A 27,503-nucleotide genomic window follows, 5' to 3' on the forward strand; every position below is an offset into this window, starting at 1 on the left:
CTGGGGCAATCGCAGCAAAAGAGGTTTTGTCTATACTCTGTAAGCATCTGCCAATATGCCTAGTAGGATAGTGGGATAGATGTATGGAGAGAAGGGAAGGAGAGGAAGTATCTAGAACAGTGGATCTCAAAGGGTGTTCCCTGGATCACCTGGGAACTTGTAAGAAATACAGATTTTCAGGCCTTATCCCAGACCTCCTGAATCAGAAACTAGAAGAGTGGAGTCTAGCAGTCCTCTGGGTAATTCTGATAGACTCTGGGTAATTACCTCTGGGTAATTCTGATAGGCAGTGGAGACCACTGGTCACAGAAGAGAATGAAGGTGAGGTAATAGTACAGGATAAAAATGGTATGAAAGCGAGCTTTTCATTAGAGACATGTCCTATCAATACCCACTGTCCTAGTTGTTGCTGAATCTTTAAAGGCCATGACTAAGTATGATCTGGGGTCTCCCTGATAGTCAGCATCGCTGGACTTAGAAAGAAACATGATAATCAAGATGGTCTGTTTTAACCCTGCTTTTCCCAAACATATTCTGCTGGTTCCAAACTATGGAATCTATAGAAATCCCTTCCACCTGCTAATGGTAAAGTCCCTCCTATGTGAGGTTATAACTTGGGCATCAGTGTGAGCTCTCCAAAGTGTAAAGTTATTCAGAACACCATTTGCTTGGGCACAAGAATCACTGTGATTTCACAGGAGCCTCTTCTCTATGGGGAAGGGGAGGTGGTTAGCAATAGTGGATGGGTCTGCGTCTGTTCTGACTGCCATGGACTTGGCAGTTGTTTTGACTGAATGGGGTAAAACTGATTCGCGCTCTATGTGACTTTAGGGAATGGCAAGTGGTCAGCTTGAGACTTCAAAGCCAGAATTTCAGAAATGCTCTCCTATATGTAGGGTGGTCTATAATTTCTCATCCACCCAAATAACATTAATAATCATACCAGGACAATAAGCCAGAACTGGGACTGTGCTAGGAGAACCAGGACCCGCGATCACCTTGCCTATACCAAGTATAAAATAACCAACTCATTTTATGATTCTTTGAAAACCAGAGATTGCTTGGTGCATCCATGTTGATGACAATGAAGCATTTCAACTTTTGATAAAAACAGATATTTTTTTTGGTTGATGCCCATGATCCATTATTTTCTTGCTCCCTTCTGCTGCAGATATAAACGAGTGTGCCCAGAATCCTCTGCTCTGTGCTTTCCGGTGTGTAAACACTTATGGGTCGTATGAATGCAAATGTCCTGCTGGATATGTTCTGAGAGAGGATAGAAGGATGTGCAAAGGTGAGACATCCATGTTAAAGGTCATCTAAACTGGGGGGCTCTCACTCTATCTATGATGGGAAACGTCTAACCAAAGCTTCTATCAGTAGAGAAAAGCTGGGAATCAGGGAAATCTGCTATAGTCCACGGACAATATGGGGGTCATCATTGCCCGTAGTATGATAGTATTAAGTCAAATAATATTTTTAAAAATCCCCATCACTAAGGGATGTTATATTCCAAGAGTGGGGGTAGCATATGGAATCTACTTCAGTTAAATAATTTCCATTAAAAATGCTTACCAAACACCCGCAATTACTGTGGCTCTGGACTAGGCTGTGCTACACAAAGTTAGGTAAATCACGGGGCTCCTTGAAGAGCACTCATTTGCTCCTCCAAGGTCTTAAATGAGCTGCTACTTGTTCTCTTCAGATGACTTAAATAGGATTTTTCTTGAAGGTGAACAGATTTCCTAACGAAGAGCTCTACATCACATGCAGGATTAAGTCCAAATTTCTCAGCTTAGCCCACGTAAAGGAGAAAGATAAAGAAAGGGAAATGCAATAGAACAATAAGGGATGAGGAAGAACCAGGAGAGAATATGATATCTGTCAATGTTTGTCTTTTCCTCAAAGTATACAAACTGAAGTTGTCATTATACAATGATTATTCTAGTTATATTAATAATAACTTAATCATATATTAATATTACATAAATTCATACTATGTTATTATAGCTGTTATATAATGGAAGCTTTGGCTTATTGTACTATATTGTAATTATAGTGCTGTCATAATTATTATATTATGAAAGTTTTATAGAAGATCTTTTTAGGTGAATTCATCAAAAAGAATTAACAATCACACTTCCTGCCTTTGAAGAGGTTATCAGCTAGTTAGGGAATAATTTCTTCATCAAGTTCAAAGGTGGTAAGAAGACTCCTTCCCAATCTTAAGAGGCCAGTGCCCACTGTACAAAAGGAAACAGGTTAACACTGAAATAAGTGTAAATGAAAATCGATTACTTGATACCATCTCACGCTTCAAAGGCAGGAAATTAATGCAGCTTCTTTTATAATTCACGCCGCACATTCCTTCCAGATGAGGATGAGTGTGAAGAGGGCAAACACGACTGTGCTGAAAAGCAGATGGAGTGCAAGAACCTCATCGGCACCTACATCTGCATCTGTGGGCCCGGCTATCAGCGGAGACCCGACGGAGAGGGCTGCGTAGGTAAGCGAGTCCCAGCCCAAGGAGCTTCGAGCGAGTCGAGTGACAAGGGACAGAAGGGACTTGGAGTCTGAGTCCCTGGGGGCAATGTGTTCTTGGACAGAGCCATCTTCCTCTCTTGTCTCATGTCACAGTTTCCCTTGGAGAGCCCCTGGCCTCTTGCTTATCTCTGAGTTCCAGGCGCACCGTTGTTCTCTGCCTCCGAGCAGGCCTTTGTCTACCTGCTTAGCCCATGTTGCTGCCAGGATTCGGCACCAAGTGTTTCCCCTATTGCTTTCCTTTACTCCTTATACTTTTTGTTGTTTCAGGGTAAGTTCTCTTTACCACATTGGAATGTCTTTCTGTTGTCCCAACTTTGCTGTTAGTACCCTGACACTGAATGACAGGTGCCTGGTCCCTCTGAACCAGGAGTAGCGTGAAACCAGTGGGATCTTCCTCCAGAGAGTCCATTCTTGTCTAGAGCGGGGTCCAGGCACTGGCATTTTTCCAAACTTCCTAGGCGATTGTAATGTGGCTCCTCCACCGAAAACCACAGCTCCAGACCAGAGATGGGCAAACCCGAGGGCCAAATCCAGCCTGCCAGCCGGCCGCCTATTTCTGTAAATTAAGTCATGTTGCAGCATAGCTATAACCATTCATTTAGACATTGTCCTTGGCTCTTTCATGCCACAATGGCAGAGCTGAATAGAGTGAAGGCAACAGAGACCATATGGCCTGCAAAACCTAAAACAGTTATTATATGTAATATAGTAATACTATAATATTACTACAATTTAGAGTAAAAGTTTCCCGACCTCTGGTTTGAAGTCGATACCGGGGAAAATTATTAGAAAGTTCCCACATGCTTCTTTTTCATTTTTAATAATCAGTGACGCCAGAAAAAGAAATCTTATGTTGTCAGTCAAGAAGCTTAAGAATCTCATCGTCTCCTTACTCGGTAAAACACAGAATTAAACAGTAATTGAAGAGCAGACTTTAAAAGCACAGAAAAAGTATTTGATGTAGGAGCACACACTAGCTCGGGGGTTCTCAACCTCAGCTGCCCACTGGAATCACTTGGAGAATTCAGGTCCCACCCCAGATGCTCTAATTTAATCGTTCTGGGGATGGTGTGGGTATCAGGAGTTTTAGCCTGTTTCAACAGTACTGTAGCTGTCACCTTCCAACTCTGCCTAATGAGATCCCTGCCTCCGGGGCTCGGAGCTATTCTGCGTGGGGTGCACCTAAGCAAGTCTATTTATGATCTTTCTAAAAAATCATCAGATAATTCTAAGAATCTCCAGCTTGTTTTAACGCTTTTTTTTTTTTTAAAACCGGGAGACTAGATTATTTCTCAATAATATTGTTGAAGTATTACGTAATCTATGTTGAATTGGAAGATTACGTGTAGACCAATTCTCAGGTCAAAGTGACCCATTGCAGACATTATTCTGATGAAGTATTATAATATTTCTTTAATGTGCGATGTCCTTTTTTTTCCCTTCACTTAAAACAATCCTTTGGGAATTCTTTTTATGGACAGATAAAGAAAACTGTATAATTTTATTAAGTGACAAATGTATGTGTACACACAATGCCATCGTCTACGTTTAATTATATCAAAATGCCGTCAAGTATGTTTCTTAAAGGACAGAGGTACACACACACACACAATGTATTTGCTTGTATGTGCCGAATCCATTTCTAGAATACATGGGAAACTGGCAGTAACACAGGGTTGTCTCCCAGGACGGGAGTTAGGTGGCCGAGGAAGAGGGGCGGAAGGGGCACTTTGGCCGAATACTCCTTTATACCTTTTGAATTGGGAACCACATGAGAAGGTTATCTATTCATGGACAAAATTTAAAAAAGAAAGACTCCGTCCTTGTGCAAAGGGGTAGGATGACTGCTCTTGTGTTTGCTCTTCCCACGAAACCCCACAGATGAGAATGAGTGTCAGACCAAGCCCGGCATCTGCGAGAACGGGCGCTGCCTCAACACCCGGGGCAGCTACACTTGCGAGTGCAATGACGGCTTCACCGCCAGCCCTACTCAGGACGAGTGCCTTGGTGAGTACACACGACGGGATGCTTTCGCAGCCCCGACCATCACGCTGGGATGCTTGTCACCAGATCTCTGATCTGAAATAACAGAAACTGTTAAAATTTGAGGCGGGTTCCTATTTTGGAAATGACCTAATGACTGATTGTCCTTGGGGCTCAGCACCAGCCTGCAGCTGAATTCTTCCTTTGCTAAATGTATCAATGAATCACTTGTTTGGAATTTCTTTCTCCGCTGCCTTTTAAAGCCCTTGGTGCTGAGGATCCGTTTCCATGTGTTTTTCTGCTCCTCTCTCTCGATAGCATGACTACTCCTCCGTATTTCTGGGAGCAGAGAGAGTTGTAACCTTGCGTGGGCCACTTACTGAATTTCTTGTCTTGTTTCCCTCAGACGTCATCCTTTCTCTCTTACTGCTGCTTCCAGCTTTCCCTTCTCGCTTCTTCTCACCCAGGGTAAAGTGTTACATCCTTTTTGGGTTTTATATTTGACCAAATTCTTAATACCTTCTTATGCTCATAAAATGCCCTAAAATCCTCTTTGCAACATAATGTCCCTTCCAGACAACCGGGAAGGGTACTGCTTCACGGAGGTGCTCCAAAACTTGTGTCAGATCGGCTCGAGCAACAGGAACCCGGTCACCAAGTCTGAGTGCTGCTGTGATGGCGGGAGAGGCTGGGGCCCCCACTGTGAGATCTGCCCTTTCCAGGGCACTGTGGCCTTCAAAAAACTCTGCCCCCATGGCCGAGGATTTATGACCAATGGAGCAGGTATTTCCCTTCGTTCTGATTTATGAACAGTGGAGCAGGTAATTCGCTTATGGTCCAAAAATACTTGCAGGGTATCTGCTTGTTTGTTTTATGAAAAACAGTTGAGAATATGGAATCTAGAGTACGGGCTTAGGCTGAGTTGCCTGGTTTATGTCAACCGAAACCCTTTATTATGGTATTTTAGACGTTCGAGGCCAGGTGGCCAAAGCTGTGTGTGCTTGGGTTCCTGCCTCTGCATCACAAGGGGTCCCCAAAATTTTAAACAGAAGTTATAAGTCAGTTATTGGTTACTCCGAATGTAAATTTTTTAGATAAACTGTGGGATATACGATCACTAAATTCCTAGACTAGTCCATTAATATGCATTTTAACTTGTAAAACTGGCTGAAATATGCTGCATGAAGGAAGTACAGACAATGCTGATATCCTGGCAATTAAAACACAGTTGCCTCTGGAAAAGCGCCAGCTGCTTCCGCTGGGAGACGCAGGAGGCCGTGCGGTGTGCGAGGCCGCTCTGGAGAAGACCTCCGGGCTGTGCTCCGCAGCAGCAGCCGCCCTGGTTGCCAGCCTCATAAACGACGAGGGAGAGAGACTTCTCCAGCTCCTTGCGAAGGAACTGGAAGTGAGAGGGGAGGAAGGAGAATTAGCAGATTTGTGTGGATATTAGAAAGATGTGGCTAAAGGTAGAATAACAGAACTGGATGGGACGGAGTGACCAAAAGCAACTGATGTTTCTTCCAAGGATGTGAAAATGAGATGGTGGAAAAGACTCGCTTCTCGAGACCAGGAAGGGCAGGCAAAATTGCATTTCAGAGAAAACAGGAAAGAATTAGGATAGATAACATCTGTTGGTATAAAATGATTGGCAATCGAAGGCTAAGAACTCATTTGGTATTGGCACTAAGGAGATAGATGGGTCACAATGTGGAAGGACAGCGGCTTTAGTGCTCAACAGTGCATAGCGACCAGATCTTTCTCCCTGGGGTGGAGCTGTGATTAAGGGTCTCTCTTCCTTATCAGGCTGCAAAAACCCAACCCTGGGGATCCACCCCAGAGCCCTAGTGCTTCCCTCACCAAAGGAAGTCTGGTCCCATTTCCCCAGTATTATGCAGTTTGAGATTTTTCAGAATTAACTCTAAATACAGCAAAAAGAATGGAAGGAAACCTTCCTCCTTATTTTGGACATGCACTGTTAGAAAAAAAAAAGGGATTTTCTTGTTAAAAGAGTCTACTGCTATGAGCCAGTTGTGAGATGTCAGCAGGAGGCAGGCTTGATGGCATGAGGCAGAGCAAGGAGCTGAATATGTCTGGATGAGATAGGTGTCCATGGACCCAGAGGGAAACTATGCATTTAGAAAACCAATGAAAGTGTTCCCCTGGGCTGATTAGTCATTATACTGTCATCCATCGCAGCTATTCATTCGCCTTTCGGTATCGTTACCATGACCTACGAAATGTATCCTGTCGTCCCTTTGCTTTAATTTCTTAGGTGCATGAGATAGTTTATTAGTATTTATAGTAAGGTCACCCCTATATATTGATGTTGCCCATTTTATAATGTCTTTCTTATTTTAACCTCCTTTTGTTAAATTAACAGATATCGATGAATGCAAGGTTATTCATGACGTTTGTCGAAATGGGGAGTGTGTCAATGACAGAGGATCCTATCATTGCCTGTGTAAAAATGGCTATACTCCAGATATAACTGGAACTTCCTGTGTAGGTAAGTGCTCTGTTTTTGATGTTCCGGTTTATTCTGAGTGGAAATTGTACATTATGGGAAAAAATAAAGAATCCTCAAATTGAGCTTCTAAAAAGTTTCTGTAATTTCATAGGAAAACATAAGACAATGATCAAAGACTACACAGAGTATACCTTTTCTTTCCTCAAAGCTAAAGTTCTTTGTTAGACCCTGTGGGTACTGAGCATTTTAGATGGACAGTCACACGGTATCTTTTTGATCATAGATCTGAACGAGTGCAACCAGGCCCCCAAACCCTGCAATTTTATCTGCAAAAACACAGAGGGGAGTTTCCAGTGTTCCTGCCCGAAAGGCTACATTCTGCAGGAGGATGGAAGGAGCTGCAAAGGTAAAGTAGAATTTGCCTACAGCCACTCACCTGCCTCCTGGGCACGTTGTTGTCTTCCCTGTGCATTCGGGGAATCCATAGGCAAGCTCTTCACAGACAAGAGGTGCTTCCCTGGGGTTAGTGCCTCCCTGGGATCTCCCTGCCACCCACCTTGTATGGTGGATGGATAGATGGAGGCTGAGGCCAGGGAGATTGCAGGGGAAGGGGAGGGGCAGTGACAGCAGCAGCCATCCACACTGCCTGTCCCTTGGGCATCCATGGGGGCTTCTCTTGAGGGTCTCAGAGACCGTGGGGCCAGTGTCTAAGGCTCAGGTGGGACAGATTCCTAATCGATTACTTCTTTTCTGCTTTCTCTTTATTCTATGTAGTCAATCTGTTCAGTAACTCTAAAGCCCAGGTCTCTGGCATTGTCCTGCCTCAGATTAACTGGTACCTAGAAGACACTGTGCCTAATTAAGTAAACACTTTGTCTAGGTTTTTGTTCTGCTAACGAGGGCCATTCCTGCCCTCCATGACCTTATTTGAACCATAAATATCCCAAAGAATTAAGAAACAGAACTCTCTGTAGAAATCCCTCCTCAACCAGAAGTTATCCTTTGCAAAAGTCTGTTGGTGTAAATTTACTCCTAAAAACATCTTCCTCAATAGTAAGAACTTCACACATTGAGTGAATAGCACAAGTAAATGAAACTTAAGGGTAATTTTTAAAAGGAGGGATTTGGGAGAAGGAAAGGTAGACCAGATGGCAGAAGAAGAGTTAGAGCATTTCTACCATGAAGCCTTGACAGAGAAAAAGGAAAGTAAGGGAAGTTAAATACTGGGATGGAGTGTGAGTGGAGAGCAGAGGGAAGTAGGACCCTCAACTATGAGACTTTTAACATAGGATGACAGAATGAACAATGCCTGAGGTTTCCCTATGCAGCTCAAATCCTATATAATTTGGGGAGAGGAAGTTGAGAGACCTATTTAAAAATTCTGACTATCTTAATAAAAGAGTCGTTTACAGCTTTGTTCTCCTCAAACATAGCACTTATTCTCCATTTGTGGCTCACAGTGAGCTCTGGGCAGTGTGAGGCTATAACTCAGAGCCATAGACTTATTCCTGTAAATAGAGAACCAAACTAAAGAGAAAATCGCTCTCGGTGTGTATATTATCTGCACCGAGCAAAACAAATTTACAGCATTTTTCCAGCCTGTGGGGGCAGAAAATCCTCAAAAATGTCTAGCAATAAGAGACGGAAAATGGGAATTAAATGTATAGTGGTAACAATTTTTTTCATAATGTGTCAGATGCACCAGTGATGTTCTCTTTATGGTTTTAGGCGTGCGCAGGGCAGCACCACCACCCTTACAGATCCCCTCACGACACAAGTCCTTTCTCCCGTTCTCATGAGGGCTAGATTCTTCCACATACTTAGCATGTATGACTAAAGATCAAACCCAGTGGTGCAGATACATGTACTATTGAAACTGACAGGAAAGAGAAGGATGGCTCGGGGGGAGATGTGGGACCAGCACGTCCCCCGTGAGAGCTGGGCATGACCCAGATAAGAGGAGAGAAGTAGAGACGAGATGTTCTTGGAGGCGAGAACAGCAAGTGTTGCTGTTCTGAAGGTGTTGTAGTTAGAAGACAGTGTTAAGAAATCGCTCCGCTGTCTCCCTCACCTGTGTGCAGGTAAGCTTCAGCAACCGTGGGACGGTGCTCTAGCGAGGCCCCTTGGGTCAGAGGAAGGGGAGGCCACCCCACTGGCAGGAGGCGCAGAGCTGCCAATAATGCAGAAACCAGTAAAGCCGGAACAGCAGGCCCCGCGGTGGTGGAAAGAGCACAGGATTGGCTGCATTTTAAGAGAAGTCAGCGCTGGGAGAAATACTGGGGGCCTGGGGGGGTTCTTTCCGTAGAGGTTCACTCTAGATGCTAGTCCAGCCAGCCACAGGTTCTCCTCTGCAGCTGCGAGCACAGCTCTGCATGCGGGGACCAGACAAGGCCACGAGGAAGCAAGGGAGAGAGGGAGGGAGGAAGGAAGGTAGATCGGTTCCTGAATACACCGTGATTTTGTTGATGTTGATGTTATTGTCGTTGTTAAAATTCAACGAAAAGCTGGAACATACTTTTTATCTCTTGAGGTCTTTAAATAGCAATGGAGTTGAGAATGAGCCTAAAAGTTCCGGCAATGACGAAAGAAGTCTGGTAAAAGCGGAGGATTTTATTGAGATATGGAAAACAATGTTGGATAAATACTGTAGGCTGTTTTGAAATGTGCTATTAGTTTATCAGAGTGAGGTTTTTTTTCTCCCCTTTGTTTCCTTCTTGATCGCTCAATTTTGTTTTAACCAAAGGAGACTCTGAAGAAGAGAACTCTCTATCGGTTTGAACACCTCATTTGAGCAGATTCAAAACAGTGAATTGAAAAGAACTATAAAGAAGAAGAAGAAAAGAACTGGGCAAACAAATTAATTTCCAGCCTCAACATTTCTTTTTGCATTTCAACTTGAATAGATCTTTTCAGTGCTTTGGAAAATTTTGAGAATCCCTAATCTTTTACTTCATTTTATAGTTTATTTAAAATGTCACGATTTATTTGAAATGCCTTTGTTGATAAATTCCTGTATTCCTCTAGCGAAAGGGAATCGGGATTTCCTTGGATCCCCCAAAGAGCTGCATTTTTTGGTCTACACGGCGAGCACATTTCATCTTCCAAACCCTTATCTCCTAGGTTCCTTCCAGCCATGTGCCGCGTGTCTATTCCGGCCAGGGTTATTTGACATGTACAGGTCAGAACTCAGAACTCCTTCCTAGGAGTATCGTTCGACCCTGATACTCATCTTAACATTTTTTTATAGATCTTGACGAGTGTGCCACCAAGCAGCACAACTGCCAGTTCCTGTGTGTGAACACCATCGGCAGCTTCACATGTAAATGTCCTCCTGGATTTACCCAGCACCATACTGCCTGCATCGGTAAGTGGGAGAGGAAGTTGTCTTTCTCTGCTTGACTTGGTGGGGGAATGGGATAGGCTGGTGATGGGTAGTAAGGAGGGCACGTATTGCGTGGTGCACTGAGTGTTATACGCAAGTAATGAATCATCGAGCCCTACATCGGAAACTGGGGATGTACTGTATGGTGACTAACATAATAAAAAATCATTAAAAAAAAAAAAAAAGGAAGATACCCTATAGGAAATGTAGCTATTCCTTTGAGGAATTGTTTTCTAGTTCCTCTACTGTTGGAATAAGACAAGTCAGCATATGTGAGCACGTGTGTGTGCTTGTGCACACCTGTACGTGGAAAGTTATTGGCCTTATTTGGCCTTTTCTGAGTGAATCATTCCACTCTCCTCCTTTTAAACACCACAGAGAGAGCTTCAGTGAATTTTAATTATTTTCCCTCACCGCGTCTTCTAGATAACAACGAATGCACTTCCGACATCAACTTGTGTGGGTCTAAGGGTATTTGCCAGAACACTCCTGGGAGCTTCACCTGCGAATGCCAGCGCGGATTCTCACTGGATCAGACTGGCGCCAGCTGCGAAGGTGGGTGGGGTCCACAGCCTGATGCAGCTGCTAGGTCCTGGGGGAGGGAGGCTGGGTGACTTTCAGACTCTTCATCCTCCTCCTCTACGAGATCTTGGAACAGCACAGGGAGAACAGCCGACCGCGGGTGGGAAATACTTCGCCGGGTCGGCACAGGTGTCATAGTTTAGAGATCCATCTTTTGTCTCAGGCTTGATCATGTCTATACCATGTGCCTTTCCTCAATAGTCAAGGCTTTTCTGCTGAGTAGCATAACCTACGAGGGCATGAACTAGTCAAGAAAAATAGCTAGGTTCCTGAATTTGAGTCATTGACGTTCCAGTCATTGGACCCAGAGTCCTAAAAGGATTCCCCTAAGGTGGATTAAATATATGAAGAATGACCCCTTTGATAATACATAATTAAAATTTTAAATTATTTTAGGATTTCCTTTCTGTATTGACATCTTTTAGTTTCTGGTCCTGGCACAAATAAGCTAACACAAATGCTTTTCACAGCTATCCCCTAGAATGGTCTTGGGCCTTACATTAATTTCTTCATCATTTTCATTTGTCAACATTACCAGGAATATCCGAATGTTTTCCTCCTGGCACTTACTTACCAAAAGCTCCGGAGCACACAGTCTTGACATTCTGGTGGTAGAATAATCTTTTCGGGGTCAGATTTCTTAGTAAAATTGCCTCTCCCTTTGGCACTCATATAAATGTTGCTTCAGAGAACGACTCGGAGACAAATGTTCACGTGGCTTCAAGGCGGCTCTCCCTTCCTTTTCAGATGTGGACGAGTGTGAAGGAAACCACCGCTGCCAGCACGGCTGCCAGAACATCATCGGGGGCTACAGGTGCAGCTGCCCCCAGGGCTACCTCCAGCACTACCAGTGGAACCAGTGTGTGGGCAAGTAGTCTTTCCTTGGTACCCAGACAAATCGCTCCTGGCTTCTGTGAGTCCAAATAGTGCTTGCTTTCTGAAAACTTTAAACGAGTCATTTAAAATCGCCCTAGCCTGGTTGAAACCAGAGGAAAGTTACAGCCTTTGCAAAACAGCAAACAGAAAAAAAATGATAACAGATACTTTGAGAACATCGGAAATGAAATGCCCCTTGAATTCCTTCACTCTCAGCATCCCCCTGCTCTTCTGCTGCATGTTGTCACTGGCCCACGCTGGAGTTCTGTTTGCAGGAGGGCCGACAAAATCCTACCTCTGGCTGAAAAATATGAGCCAGCCAGAGGCTATTTTGAGTGACTTTTGGCCTGCAGACGCAGAAGTGGCTCCATTCAGCTCTACGCAGCCTTTGGGGCAGAGTGTAGTTTTTTCAGGTTGCTAAATTCTTTTGAAAATTAAGGGAGACCCACAGACTCATTAAACTGAGATTATGTCATTTTTGATTCCATAATGTCATGGGAATATAACTCTAAATGCACATCAGATCAGGACTTTCCCAAAATTGAAGTTGTGAGTCTTCTCACTGAAAGAAAATACTGAGTCTGGTTCATGAGTTAAAAAAAAAAAAAATCTCGACCAGAATACATTATAATGAAATAATAACTCTAGGGACAAGGAAAACAAACATAGAAGCTTTGTTAGGCAGAATTCTAGATCACTTCCTAAGATCTCCATTCCTTGGTTATTCAAACACTCTTCTGAGTACTTAAAAGATTTTGCAAGTGAAATTGCAGCTGCAGATCAATTGACCTTAAAATACAAAGATTATTTTGGTGGGTCTGACCCAATCAGGTGAACCTTCAAAAGTAGAGTATTCTGCTGCTGACAGAAAAGGAAGTAAGAGGAAGTCAAAGCCTAAGGAAGACCTGAATGCCCTTTTTTCTTTGAAAATGAAGGGAGGCACATGAGAAACAATGCAGGCAGGCTTTGGGAGTGGGAAGGGTCCCCTAGCAGACAGCCAGTAAGGAAATAAGTAGCTCAGACCCATAGTTGCAAGAAATTAGATTCTGCTTACAACCCGAATGAGCTAGGAACACAACCTGGCCTTCGGGCCTTCTGGTCAGGCTTGTGACAACCCAGCCAAATCCACCTGATTCCTTCCTTGATTCCTTCCTTCTTTTCCTTTTCTTTCTTTCTTTCTTTCTTTCTTTCTTTCTTTCTTTCTTCCTTCCTTCCTTCCTTCCTTCCTTCCTTCCTTCCTTCCTTCCTTTCTTTCTTTCTCTCTCTCTCTCTCTCTTTCTTTCTTTCTTTCTTTCTTTATGGAGAGCGCCTGCATGCATGTGCAAGTAGGGGGAAGAGCAGAGGGAGAGAAAGAGAATCTCAGACTCCCTCCTGAGCGCAGAGCCCAACCCAGGGCTTGATTTCACAACCCTGAGATCACGACCTGAGCTGAAATCAAGAGTCCCACGCTTTACTGACCAAATCACCCATGCACCCCATCCACCGGGATTTCAAATTTACAGATCTTTGAGAGAATAAATGAATATCGTTTTAAGTCAAAAAATAAAAAATAATTTAAAAAAATAAATGCACAACAGAGAATTGAAACACTGTGAGTTTAGAGCGATGCCACATCCATCTAGCCCAAGCTCATGGTTTTACTAGAAGGACCTGGAAACCCAAGGAAGAGAAAGTAATCTGTCCTTAACCCAGTTCCTTTGTGACACACCTGGGGCTAGAACCTTAGGCTCTTAACTTCCTGATTGAGGGCTGCATTTCAAGGGTCGAGTTCCCTCATTTCTTTTCATTCACCAAGTATCCACGCAGCACCGTGGTACGCTTGGTGCTGGAGCGACCTGTTCTAGCTGCCACACTCTTGGATACAGAGCCCTCCTTAGCAAAGACACAAGGATTACTGCTTCCCAGGTGCTGTTCCACAGCTCAATGCTCTGCTTTACTCCAAATGAAGATATGTTTGGGGTGTTTTCATTTATCAAAATTGCATCCCTCTCATTTGGTTTGATTCTTTTCAAGACACAGTTTTGGAGGGGTGAGTAGGGTTGGCTAAAATGATGCCAGCGCTGGAAGAGTTTAGACTACACCACTTGCTGACCAGCCCGCCTCTCCTCTTCCTACCTTCAGTCCGGGGACAGGTCATGTCATCATTGCCTGGAGATTCCACTTTGGCCCCGTGAAGATCGTCTCCTGGCTGGGAGTTCTAGAATAAATTGATTTAGAAGTTGGAAGAGGTTTGGGGGGTTTCAGTGCCCAAAAGATACTAGCCCAAACTGAGCTCATTACTCTTAAGAATTATAGCTATCCAGAATGAGCATTGCCTTGGGCCAGAATGGCTTACCCGGAGCCATGCAGAGCAGAGCAGATCTTTTGGACCAGCCCTCTCTGGATCCTCACTCCTGGGCAGCCAGAATTTCACTCTTAGAAGATGGATGGGCTTGGGGTCAGGGGCCACTGGATCTCATTGTTTTGTGGAATATATCAAGCTCGCAGCTGCAGTTGGAGTTAAGCCATGTTGACCTAGAGAAAAATTTGTAAAAGAAAGCCCATCCTACATTTTGGAATTCTCCTAGCGGTTCTCCCTTCACACCATTGCTAACACATGCTAGGCAAGCCTAATGCTGCAACCTGTGATTTTAGAGGACAGAGGGGATAGGTTTCAGTCTAAGTTTAAGGAGGGTTTTTTGAAGAATCTAAGCCTGTTTCAATAAAATGTCTCTCTTTATAAAAAGGATAAAACCCTCCCCAATTTCAAGTATTGACTGAGAGTAAAACAAAGATTTTGAAAACTGTACTTGGAGCCATTTGCTCCAGAGTGCACAGGATGAAAAAGGTCAGGAGAGCACAAAGCATGGGAAACAAATCGTGCTTGTATACTGATGAACAGGGTGAGTGCAGACACTCTTTTTAAGCTGTAAACATTGAACATTTGCCAATTTCTTATCTTAATCCCTATTCTGCTTGACCCTAGCTCTCTACGGCAGATAAGTTTAATTTAAACTTTGTTAGATTTTCAGGGAGTTAAAAAAAAAAAAAAAAGCAAAGTAAAGTAAAATAGAAAAGAATGTGAAAGGGGAGGAGAGAGTTCTTGACTGGGATGGATATTTATAGTAACACAGATAGATGCTCAAAGCTAGAAAGAGCCTTAGAGATTATCTGGTCTGACCTCATTCCTAAAATATAAATCCTTCCCCAGCCTCCCCTGTTGTCCACGTTTGACTTGAATACCATCTTGAAGGGCATTCACTTTCTCCCAAGATAGCCCAATTTATGTATAGAAAACTTTAATTCTTAGAGATGTTTTTTTCATAGAAAATAAACTGTTCCTCCCTCTACTTCTAACCTATTTCTGTCCTTTGGAACAATACAGAATAAATCTGTGTTTTATATTGATGGGTCCTGTCCTCCATATACAGACCTGGGCCTTAGAGGTTTTATCTATCAGAGTCCCATCAGGAAACCAATGGCTGAGCCCAACCCAAAAGCACAGGACAAAGGAGAGGAGGTGAAAAGTCCAGAGGTAACATGGAGGAACAAGGAGAAAACATCCCGCCCAGGGATAGTCTTTCCACCAAAGTAATAACCCTCAGTTCCTCATTCACTCTTTGGTGCCCGTGGTCTCCACTGGTATCTATCACACACTCCATCTGTGATTTAAAGTAAAGGCAAAAGCAAAAGACAATGGCATATTTAATTATTTTTGTTGTAGGAACCCTGAAGCCTAAATGACCTTGGGTGGATATTTGAGAGTCCTTGGATATAAAGAATCCTCAAACACATCTGTAGCTAGGCACTGAGCAGTAGCAGGGCAGCTCAGCGAATGGCTTTCTTATTGTGTATCTATTCCTTCCACACAGGAAAGGAGGAAGAAAGGGAGAGAGAGAAGGAAGGAAAGGAGAGAGGGAGAATATTATACATATGCAACCACCCTGCCCCCACCATTTTACCCACCTGTTTTTCTAATTTTAGAACAGATATTTTCAGGGCGCCTGCATGGCTCAAGTCAGTTAAGCGTCCGACTCGATCTCAGCTCAGGTCTTAATGTCAGGGTCATGAGTTCAAGCATCACACTGGCTCCATGCTGGTCGTGAAGCCTACTTAAAAAAAAAAAAAATCAATAAATACAAATAAATTTTCTTAGAAACACTTCTGTTTTTTATAAAGGAATCTAAAAAGGTGAAACCAACTAAAAAACAAAGGAAGTACCCGTTTAAATGGTGCTGAATCTGTTGAGAGACACTGGCATGAAGGCAAGCACGTGGCTTCTGCGATCAGACAGACCTGGGCGTGCATGTCTGCCCGGCTGCTGCTGCTGGGAGATCTCAGACGGGCTCTCGGAGCCTTGCTTTCATCATCTGTAAGACAGGGATTATAACACCTACTGCCCGTGGTTGTTGGGAAGGTCAAGTAAACGTGAAGCACCTCGCACTCTGCCACGCAATGGGCGTCTAATAAACCACAGTTACATTTCCCCTCCTCCCTTGCACTGGAAGTGTTTGCTCAGTGAGGCAAAGGCCAATCTGTGTCCATTCAAATGAACATATGTCTGAAAATGGGCTATGGCGATTAAGGAATGTTTTACCAGCAAGCTTCCAGCCTGCCCTACAAAGGCAGGCCTACAAAAATATATTCGAGATTTCAAAAAGGTATAAATTAGACATAGTGAGATGCTCAAGGTTTTCTCCCTCAAGTTGATTTTTTAAAGTTAGATTTCTTTTTTCCTGCTTTTTACTGTCAGACTTGGCAGGTCCCTGTGGGTAGCCAGTCCTGCAGCATCTGTCTCTATTGTGGGTTTTTTCCAATTATTGCTTGTGAAGTCTGCACTGAATCTCTTCCAGCCATACTTTGCTTTAGACACGGCCCAGACACTCTGGGCAGGAGGCTGGTTTGGATAAGGGGGGGCCCATTCAGAGATGGGAGCAGACATACCAGAAGGCACTATTCATCCCCAGGACAAGCACCTGGGGGCTTTTGCAGATTTTTGAAAAGGAAGTGCAAGTGGGGCAGACACTTCCTGCAGGATGGTGGCCCTTGCCAGCCCCGCACGTCCTGAAAGAGGAGGACTGGGAAAGCAGTCTCCGAGAGTATGGCTGGTCCCTGCTGTGCAGACGGCCGTCCGGCTCATGGAGAACTGCAGGACTCCTTCCCTCCCACCCCGAACCTTGAACCTCAGCTACGAACCAGCCCTGCGTGCTTCACGGGAGGCTCGTGTGGCGCGGAACATACTAGTGCTGGCTTCAAATGAGACCTGGACTCTGTCGGTGCTCCGAATGCCATCCTCTAATGCACTCCACCTGGTGCGTTTGACCTCATCGAGCACGTTTGCTCACCACGTGGCAAGAGGCCACATCCATTTCCACAGCTCGCTCGCTCGCTCTCTCTCTAGTCCTTCTCCCCACCCCAGGCACCTCGGCCTGCCCTACCTTCCCGAGTGCTAAAGGAGGGCCAGCTGGCCGGCAGTCCCCAGTGGAAATGCCTGGCCAGTGTCACACATGCGGTGTGTTCTGGTTTTCCCTGCAGATGAGAACGAGTGCCTCAGCGCACACATTTGTGGAGGAGCCTCCTGTCACAACACGCTGGGCAGCTACAAGTGCATGTGCCCCGCCGGCTTCCAGTACGAACAGTTCAGCGGAGGGTGCCAAGACATCAACGAATGTGGCTCTGCGCAGGCGCCCTGCAGCTACGGCTGCTCCAACACGGAGGGCGGCTACCTGTGCGGCTGTCCGCCCGGTTACTTCCGGATAGGCCAAGGGTAAGCGCGGCTGTGCCTGCTCCTGGTCGGAGGCGCTCTTGCTCCCGACCTCATGAAGCAGAGGCAGCTCCCAGTGACCCCTCCTAGCTGAGGAGAATCAGCCTTTTTATAATCCTAGAGTTCGTTCCAGTTACCTCTGCAAAGGGCTTAGGCTCTTTCATTTGAAAGGAGGCATCAAGATTTCTGCAAACTCATAGACTATGAAACGAGTTATAAATACCTTTGTAGATGTTTTTTCTGTCTCATTCTCTTGATCTTCCTGTTGAACACGGCTTCATTTCTCCAGAAATGCAGGGGCCGACCCAGGCCAGAGCAGGACTCACACTGCACATTGCTGATCCGCCCTTCTCCTGGGGCAAGCAGGATTCGGCCTTGGCTTCAAATGCCTTGTCATTAGAGAACGTTATGTGTTAGGATAAATCACCAAGATACCTGGCTTTAAAGTATACGTTACACCTCCGACTTAAGTTCACATTAAGAATTACCAAAAGAGCGTGAAACAGGAGTTAAATGATTATTGTATTCTCCAGGTAGAGTACTTCGCCACATTGTAGGTGTGAGTGTTGGAGAAGGAAGACATATTTTTATTTTACTCAGTAATTTGAAAGTTTAGTGGTAAGTTTTCAAATGTAGGTCTTTGTCCCTGCTGTCCATCTACTTTTGTCTGTCCTGTTAAGGATTTCAATTTTTACCTTTTTAATTAGGAACACACAGACATGAAATAGACATACACACATATGCAACTGCACATACACATAGACACACCCCACAAAATCACACATTCCATCACACACACATGCGTGTATATGTCAAATTAACTTAATTGAGTGGCCTTTGATTTCTTGACACACAAACATCAAGCGATTCTTTTTGGGTCTGTGTGGACTTGAAGGTAAAAGAATGTTTCACGGGAAGCACACAGAATGCCAGCAATAGGACACAAATTCCCAGATGTTTGTGTCTGGCTCTCAGTAGACTCATTCTTTATAAGCTGAATGCCAGAACCATTTTCCCAGCAAAAATTGTGACACTCCAAACTGGCTTCTGGCCAGTGGGACTTTGTAGTCACACTTCTTGTAAGTGGTGTTCCAGGGATATGAAAATACTGGAAAGGAGTTCTGAGAAAAGAACCAAAGCCTACAAATTTGGGGTTTTCCTTCCAATAACTCAATCATTATGCGAATGTATACACACACGGTGAGCATTCATCATTTCATCCATTGTATTGTTTCTGCACGTTTCATGCTGCAAGATAGAAGAAGGGGAAAGGAAATGTATTGGGCTCTGGCAGGATTGCAGAAAATAGAAGGAGCCCATAAATGGCTGCAAAACACACAAAAAAGATTCTGCTTATTGGCATTATATTTTGAATCTTAAAGGCGTAAAGAAAACTGGGTTATAAAAAATAGGCCAACTAATACAGATCAATAATCGGTCTTCATTATGACCCATTAGTAGAGCTCTGCCCGTTTATAACAGTTTGGGCTTCTCCGTGAATCACTAGAGTGGACCCTGCCCCAAAATAAAGACTTAGGGTCATTCAGATATTTCAACACATTTTGAAAGAGGAGCCTGGTAAATACATTCCAAGAGGCCTATGAAATAGTAAGCAGAATAACAAAACAAGGTACTTGTGAAACATGCAAGCCTCCCTCTGTAACTTGGCTTTGATAACTGAAAGGCAAAGAAAAACAGCTGAACTAGTTCTCTCTTGGGCATGGGTTTGTTTATCCAGCCTCACATGAGTCAGAGCCAGTGGCCCTAGTGGTTTTGAATGACTTGAAACAATTTCCCACAGTTGGGCAAGCTCTGAAACTTGCATCTTATATGTTACACGTCTTCACGGTTCGCTTCTAAGTCAACTTCAGTTCTACCTAGAACTTTCTTTACAGCTTCAGTAGCTTCAGCCAAAGCGAGTGGTCAAATAATAGGAGAAATTGCTCAGAAGCTAGAATGGTGAAGGCTCGTGACAGTGGGGGTGGAGGGGAGGCGGCAGTGATGGGGTCAGTGAAGGGAGAGGGCAAGGAGCGTGACGGTGGCGGCTCATACCTTTCTCACTTTCTGGTTCATAAAAGGGAGACATTTTCCTTTAACCTTCCAAGTCACGTGGTCTCCCCCTCACCCCCATCTTTCCCCCGTTTCCACTCCATGTTCCCTTCCCCGGCGTAAGTGCAGCAAAACACCTGCCACAGTCGGGTTCAGAAAGGAAAGGGTGAATCAGTATGCGACACAGGACCTGGAGCGATAGTAGAAAGAAATCCACCAAGCCTGGGAACTGAGACTCAGAGCCTAAACCCAGAGGACTTCATTGTACCTTTCAGAACCAGCCAGCACCTAATGGACAAATAATCAGTGGCTTAATGTCACTAGGTGGGGTCCATGCTTCACAGGAACTCTTACACCTCCTCCGCCCTTATCTCCTCGTTCTAATGAAAAAGGGCTGTCCCTCCTTCCTCCACAGGCACTGTGTTTCTGGAATCGGCATGGGCCGAGGAGGCCCAGAGCCACCTGCCAGCGGTGAAATGGATGACAATTCTCTCTCCCCGGAGGCTTGCTATGAATGTAAGATCAACGGCTACCCCAAACGGGGCAGGAAACGGAGAAGTGCAAACGAAACAGATGCCTCCAACATCGAGGTGGGTCAGAAGGTGGTTTCTCCCGATGTCTCCTGTTGCAGAAGGGCCTTCCAGATGCCTGTGGTTTCCTCCAAGGATGTTCCAAAGTGTGAAAAAGCTCCCTGGGGAGAAAATCCAGACATTCCCTGAGCTCTAGGCTGCATTTTACAAGAGTCTGTGGGACTCTCTGGAGTTTCTTGCTGCTTTTAGGGAGTGGCCATTCGAAGGTTTTCACATACTTGCTCATTTCCTCTGTCTCGCCAAAGAGAAAGTCAAACACCCACCCAAAGTCTGCTGAAAGGAAAGGTCTGAGATCCAGGACAGCAAGTGGGCAGAATAGTGAAGTGACACAGTGCTCTCTCCACGGGGACGCCAAGTTCTGAAAGCTAGAGGCTCCTCCACTGAAAAGAGCCATGTGGAGTGTGAGGGAACTTGGATTCTAGACAAAAACAACATGGAGCTCAAGCAGCCTGGTTTTCTTTGCCTACGGCTGCTGCAGCCTTTCAGTCAACTCAGAAATGCACAGATATTCACCCAGACCTCTGGCTCCAGGCCCGGAGAATCCGGCACATGTGGTCCCAGAGAGGCCAGCAAGCAGCCAGGTGAAAAGCATTGAATATTAGCAGATCATCAGAGTCAGGAAGTAGGTTCAGAGGCGTGTCCTTCAGAGGGGATGGTTTTGCGTCAGTGAGCAAAACTGAAATAGACGGGTTCTTTCTTAGCACGGGTGCTGCAACCCATCCACTGTGGTTTGGGAAATGAGATAAGTCCAGGGGAAGAGAACAGCCTATGAAAACAGTGGTTTCGAACTTGAGCGTGCATCTGAATCATCTGGAAGACTTGTTAAGATGGAGAGACGCTGGGAGACACCCCAGGGCTGGGTTTCTGATTCAGTAGGTCTCAGGTGGCGCTGAGAATTTGCGTTTCGGACAGATTCCCAGGGGACGCCGATGCTGCCGGTCTGGGGACCACACTTTGAAACCCACTGCATTAGAAGACCTGCAACAGCTTGACTTCCGTCTTGACAGCAGTTTAATATTTTTTAAATATTATAAACACGTGCCAATTTAACAGATTTGCGATTTAAATGGTGTTTTGTGAAAATAGGCATTTTCAACACGGTGTATACAACATGAGCAGACGGTGGTATTAGTGGGAGATTCGAGTCACTTTTTCTTTGAGATGAGAAATAAGTGGCATATTTGCATTTTATTTAACACGTTGCCATGTGTCTTTCTAGGACCAGCCTGAGAGAGACACCAACAACGTGAGTCTCGCAAGTTGGGACATTGAGAAGACAGCCGTTTTCGCTTTCAATATTTCCCACATCAGCAACAAGGTCCGAATCCTAGAGCTCCTCCCCGCCCTGACGACTCTGACGAATCACAACAAATACTTGATCGAATCCGGAAACGAAAATGGCTTCTTTAAAATCAACCAAAAGGAAGGGATCAGCTACCTCCACTTCACCAAGAAGAAGCCAGTGGCTGGAACCTACTCATTACAAATCAGCAGTACTCCACTTTATAAACAGAAAGAGCGTAATCAGCTAGAAGATAAATATGACAAAGACTACCTCAGTGGTGAACTGGGTGATAATCTGAAGATGAAAATTCAGATTTTGCTTCATTAATTCACCATACAGAGACCAAATAATTAAAAAACAAAGATAGATAGGTAGAACGGAATTGTCCCCCCATCAGAATCTTCATATCATAGGTACAATCTTTCACCGAGTAAACTTCTATAAATAAGCACTATTCTTGTATTACAAAAAGCAAGGTACAGGTGACTACCCTAGTTCAAAACAACCACTTTCTCAGGCTTCTCATGTGTGTAGCACAGCTACCTTGTCATCTGGGTTGATTCTTGAAAACTGGGACACGATATTTTCGTTGGGGGTCAGCCATTCATGCTGACACGCCATCCTTCTAGCAGATGTACAGGAATGTGCTTTCCATCGATGGACTGTTCTGTATTTTCAAATTTTTAAACTTTGCTTCTCCAAATACAAGTACTAGGTTGGCCAATTATAATATCTATTTGGTGCTAGTAAATTCTCAAACTAGATTTATAAATGCACTGTAATATTTACACAACTTAGAAACCAAATTACAAGTATTCAGTTCAAATACTTCATTAATTTCAATCAACCAAAGTTAGTTCAGTAGCTTATCTCAGTTATGAGTTATAATACATTACATGTAAATTAAGTGTGTGTATACTGTAATCGTGCTTTTTTTATCATTGAAACATTTATAAACTAGAATAATAATGCCCTTAATGTGAGGGTTTGTAATGGTGCTTATTAAGACCAAAGACTTGTTAAACGTATACACCAAGTGGTAAGGAAATTTCTGTGACTGGCCCACACGTGCATGGAGGTCTGGGAGGACCAAGAACCAGCCTCAGCAGCCAGAGGATCACCTGTGCATCCTTCATCACACCTGTGCAATATGCCAAGATCACCCTCGGTCATTCCTGTCAACAAGGGGTCCATGTCATAAATGTCACAATAAAACAGTCTCTCTTTTTTTAGTGTACCCTTGGCTTTGTGTTCTTGCATGGATGTGGGATTTGGGGGGGGGGGGGCGTTCTGGAAGCTAAATAAAGTTTCCTGAATTTAAATCATCCTGGGTGTGGTAGTTACAGCTCCGAAAGGTGCCAAACGTGTAACGGCTAGCAAACAATTAACACGTTCGAGTTAGCCCCTTGTTCTGTTCATTAAAGCCATCGGAGTTATTTCTCACCAAGAAGAAATTTAGATTGTAGCCTCATTTCTAAAACATGACCTAAGTAATCCTGTGACTTCTCGACCACTAGATTTAAGTATTATAAGATACCAAGTTCGGTCATTGTCTTAGAGCACATGGGTTTCATCATAAAAGATTGCTCACGCCCTCTCCCCTCAAATACACAGTGTTGGCAAGGCTTAGGTGCGCCATCCTTTCCCCCCAAACATCTGTTGTTAGTCAGTGCTCGTCTAATTACAAAAGGATAATCCCAAATTGAATCCAATTGAATGCTATCTAGCTCTTGTTTTTGGACTGTCATAATGTGAAAATGCAGTTTTAAGTGCAATATTGAATATTTAACAGTTAAGCTCACTGAACTGATATAAAATAATTCTTACAATCCCCAAGGACAGTAAAGTGAAGGGTGGTGAAAATAAAAGGTGAAATAAAATTGCTGCCTGCAGGGGAAAGAAACCATGTAGGACAAAGGAAAGTCCTCTCAACAGCTTCAAAAAGCTACACTAAAGATGGTGGAGTGGGTCCGTTCCATCTTATTCCAGAAGACAAAACGAAGGTTAGTTGCCATGAAGTTAGGGGAACACACACCTTCCTAACCGTCGAGCTACCCAGTGAGGGATGGACTTCCTTGTGATGTGGTGAGCTCCCTGTCACTCTTCAGAGGGTCCCAGGCTAGGCATGATGGCAGCCAGCGGACAAGGATGCTTTCTTCTACCTAACAGGCCACGCACATCTTGAAGTATTTTTTTGTATCTCTTATTTTGCCATCCAAAAAATCTTGCTTGTAATAGGTGCTAAATAGAAATGAATCAAATGACTATTTTGGAAGCAATTTGTACCTTGGTTAGGAAGTTAAAATATGACTCAAAATTTCCCTCTAACTCTGCGCCTGTGGGTCTATGATGGAAGTGTACTAAAATTGTTAGACAAGAATATATAGCACATGGTAAACAACAGTTTGCATTCGGAAAATGTCTTTGATAATTTAACCAGAACTGTATTATATTCAATAATGGATTTTCTTTATAACAAACAACAGAAGAATATAGAGTTGGCACACGGTAGGTCACTTTGATATTTTTAATAGTCTCAGTCTGGATTTTATTTATTTCAGAGCCAACAATTTTCAACAGCATATTTTCCATGTTTCTGTCTGTAACAAAACATTTTCCTCATTGTTCCATTGTAAATATTCCTCTTGTTGGAACCCTTTGGAATCCTGAGATTTAAACCTGTACCTTTTAATTGTCTGTGACCTTTCAATTTTACTTCCAGTGGTGGACGAACTTGGTTTTGTAAATCTCTCAGAAGCTAGAAAACGTCTTGTCTCTACCCCCCAGCCCATTTCATTTGCCAATAATTATTTTGTAAGTAGGGTTGAAATGAACTCAGCTGGCCTTGTGAAATGTTTAAACTTGCACAAACAACTACATTTTTGTTCAACAAATAGCACTTTACTCAGCCAAAATTGCTTTGGACGTTGCCATCACAAATACTGTTAAACTTCAGAAATCATGTTTGTAAATTAGATGAGCCAAACTCAAGGACAATTCGGTTGGTACTATACTAGTATACTTCAGAGTTATACACCCATAAACTGTCAGAGATTTCTAGATCACTGCTTTGTCCACAGAATGTACTTTATTCTGATTTTAACTATAGTTCTCAGAGATATTTCGGAAATGTCATTATTGCATGGCTCAAGGACCTTGTTTTTAACTGCTAGAAGACTGTTGCTAGGAGGATTAGTTTTCACATACAGAGCTGAAGACAAAGTTATTTCCCCCTTGCCAATTTTAAATAACACTTTGTAAAAAGAAAAAAAGCAGCAGCAGCAAACCAATTTACTTCATTAAACGTTTTGAAACCCAGTGTGAGTCTAACACTATCTGGTTAGGAATGGATTCTCAGTACTCTGAGTTTAGGGTTAGACAGAAACAAGAAGGCCGTGAATTTGATTTTGCAAATTTCCATGTGTATCCATGACTGGGCTCACTGACAGGTCTGGGTCTCGATGAAAGGTTCTGACATTCTCACAAATGTCTGTATAAACATGAGGGTCCTGTACATTTGACACCCGACGTACATTTGACAGGACCTGGCAATTTCACAAAATCTGTTATTTCAGCTAACTGCTAATGAATCCAAAATGGTTTTTCTGGCACACAAAATCATAAACCTCTTTTTAGGACATGGGCTGTTTTGCATCCTCGAGCCAAGCCTGAATCATGACCTCTACGAACGGATGTCAATTTCATTTTTACTATTGGACAGTGGAAGGTGCATTCTTTTTAAACGAATGAAGCAGGGAAGTGGGTCTGATTTCATGCTAGCTCAGCTCTCTGCATTCTGTCCACTCTTGTTTTCTTCCGCAGAAAGTAATATCCATTGTTACTTTGAATCCCTGTGACTAGTCCCATTTCATAAATAAATGCAGCATTACCCGCTCTGCTCCCTCTGGCCCCTCGTGGTTTGGTTGTAGTGTCAGTCAGCAGGCTTCACGCTCGCTATTTTGAGAACCTGTAGCTTGGGTTGGAAGTAAAAAGCTGCTCGAAGGCAGCGAGGCTTGGGAGAGCCACAGCTCTGTGCAGCAGTCGCTGCTGACCTTCCATCGTCCGCCGGAGCTGTTCCTCGCAGCTGAGCTCTGACGTGCAGAAATCAGAAGCGTTCTGTTTCCTTTCAAACGTAAAATTCTCTCTGGGAGAAAATTAAGTCAAACCTCAATGTTTCAGTTTCTTCTTCTCTTCGAAGTAGAGATACTGAAAACATCCTGGTGATAATCGCACATCCCATCGATCCCACCAACCGTGGACAGAAAGTGGTCCCACGGTCACACGCCCATGTGGCTGTATCTGCACGGTGAGCTCTGCTCCGGGGGTCCCCAACAGCTCTGCGAGGTGGGGAAAGATTAATGGGACCTTGATAGAGCAGAATTTCAAAAGCACGAAAAGCTGTGTATTGTTGTCACCACATGAGACCAGCGGGATCAGCGGTTGGCCTTTCTGTCTTCGGTCACACCAAGGTTATCCCTCAGTGTCTTCACTGCATCTCTCTCAGGCAGTGTCCTGATCCAATCCAGTAACTCTGTGCCTCGGGCAGCACTGCAAGCTCCCCGGAGGCCTGCTGCTTCCTACTCGTTTGACCGTAGCAGGCTGTCCTGTGGGTCCTTCACCGCCGGCACTGAGCCCGGGAGTCAGTCTGCAGCAGAACCAGCTCGGTGGGGAAGACGGAAGACGGGAAGACGGCTCCTGATCAGGCCAGCTCCGGCCACGCCCACCCACACCGGCCTCACTCCCACGGGGAGGGGACGGGGAAGCCAGGGCAGCTATCCCTACAGGCTGAGCTCTCAGTCTCCAGTTGTTCTCCCAGGGTCTGTGATCCTTGGTTCAGAGCTTTGACCTTTCTTTGGCGTATAAGGTTCACCGAGAGCGCAGTTCAGACCTGGCCCGGGGGCCTGACACTGCACGAAATCTGAGGTCAGGAAGCCCCCTTCAAATCTCAGTTCCCTTTCCAAGTTATTCAGCCAGGGGAACTCCTTGACCTCTCTGAGCCTCGTTTCCATCATAGATAGAGATAGACAGACAGACAGTGAGATAGAGATACAGAGATAGATATAGATGTATGTATAACTTTTTTTTTACTCTAATACCGCTAGTTTAAAATGCCCTTGTGAATGATGTCCCTCTGAACCTTGACTCAATCCTGAGTAATTATCCTTGTGTACAAATTCAGGTGTCTTACCAAAAGTCTCTCACCTTGGAGTGCCTGGGTGGTTCAGTCAGTTAAGTGTCCAACTCTTGATCTCAGGTCAGGTCTTGTCTCAGGGTCATGAGATCGAGTCCCACATCGGGCTCCGCACTGGATGTGGAGGCTACTTAAAAAAAAATAAAGTCTCTCACCTTATAGACGTAGAACTGAGATTAAAACCCCCACACTTGCTGACAACACAGCACGTACTCAATTCACTGTGCATGCCAAATGAAGAGGAACTCAAACACGGTATATGAAATCACAACAGGAATCTACGAAGCTACAAATTCCGTTTGTGATTCAAGATCTAGGTTCCCCTCTGCTCTTCCAGCAACCCAGGGAAGACAGGAGAGGTGAGCAACACCTTGCATGGCCCTCCTTCTTCCCTGCACCCCTTCCCTGGACCCTCATAAATGTTCATCATGACCCTGTAACCCACTGCTGCCTCCCCTGTGTCATGGGAGACTTCTGATGGCAAAGATGCTGCTTTGTCCTCGTAGCTCGAGGCCTGGCACACAGTGGGCACTAAATATGTGGTGAATGGATCAATGAGCGAGACTGGAAGAAGTAAAAATACAAGCGAGAGAGGGAAAAACCCATGCAGAAAAACAACCCATTTCCTCTGTCTCTCCTCCTCTTCCTCTCCTTCTTTTTCTTTGTTTTTCTCAACAAATATTTTTTGAACACTTGCCTCTTGCCACTTGCATGAAGCACTATAGACAAAGGATGAAGGAAGCCATGTTCCTAACCTACTGAAATTTCAAAACAAGAACTGACAGGGCAGCTCTCTCCCCACTGTTCTTTA

General features: G+C 44.3%; 1 protein-coding gene and 1 long non-coding RNA gene across 4 annotated transcripts in view; one reads left to right on the forward strand and one right to left on the reverse strand.

Moving 5' to 3' along the window:
* Positions 1-22,738, forward strand: part of FBN1 (fibrillin 1) — a 225,136-nt gene extending 202,398 nt beyond the window's left edge. Inside the window, exons 54-65 of the mRNA XM_008705933.2 lie at positions 1,172-1,294; positions 2,375-2,506; positions 4,426-4,551; positions 5,104-5,310; positions 6,908-7,033; positions 7,278-7,400; positions 10,242-10,358; positions 10,803-10,931; positions 11,706-11,825; positions 17,349-17,580; positions 20,042-20,216; positions 21,436-22,738. Coding sequence (XP_008704155.2) covers positions 1,172-1,294; positions 2,375-2,506; positions 4,426-4,551; positions 5,104-5,310; positions 6,908-7,033; positions 7,278-7,400; positions 10,242-10,358; positions 10,803-10,931; positions 11,706-11,825; positions 17,349-17,580; positions 20,042-20,216; positions 21,436-21,828 — 2,003 coding nt within the window. The 3' untranslated portion in view covers positions 21,829-22,738. The remainder of the gene's footprint in view (positions 1-1,171; positions 1,295-2,374; positions 2,507-4,425; positions 4,552-5,103; positions 5,311-6,907; positions 7,034-7,277; positions 7,401-10,241; positions 10,359-10,802; positions 10,932-11,705; positions 11,826-17,348; positions 17,581-20,041; positions 20,217-21,435) is intronic.
* LOC103676716 lies at positions 11,834-27,091 on the reverse strand. Of its 3 annotated transcripts, XR_005831987.1 has the most exons (6): positions 26,704-27,091; positions 17,801-17,966; positions 16,035-16,183; positions 15,780-15,922; positions 14,170-14,348; positions 11,834-14,031 (listed from the first exon to the last, which is right to left on the reverse strand). It is a non-coding gene; the product is annotated as an uncharacterized LOC103676716 (long non-coding RNA). The 3 variants fall into 3 exon arrangements; XR_005831986.1 differs by lacking the exon at positions 26,704-27,091 and having other exon boundaries at positions 17,801-20,034; XR_572191.2 differs by lacking the exon at positions 26,704-27,091 and having other exon boundaries at positions 15,780-15,925; positions 17,801-20,034.
* Positions 27,092-27,503: the final 412 nt, after the last annotated feature.

The sequence above is a fragment of the Ursus maritimus genome, unplaced genomic scaffold, assembly GCF_017311325.1.
Source record: "Ursus maritimus isolate PB19 unplaced genomic scaffold, ASM1731132v1 scaffold_35, whole genome shotgun sequence".
Classification (NCBI taxonomy): Eukaryota; Metazoa; Chordata; class Mammalia; order Carnivora; family Ursidae; genus Ursus; species Ursus maritimus.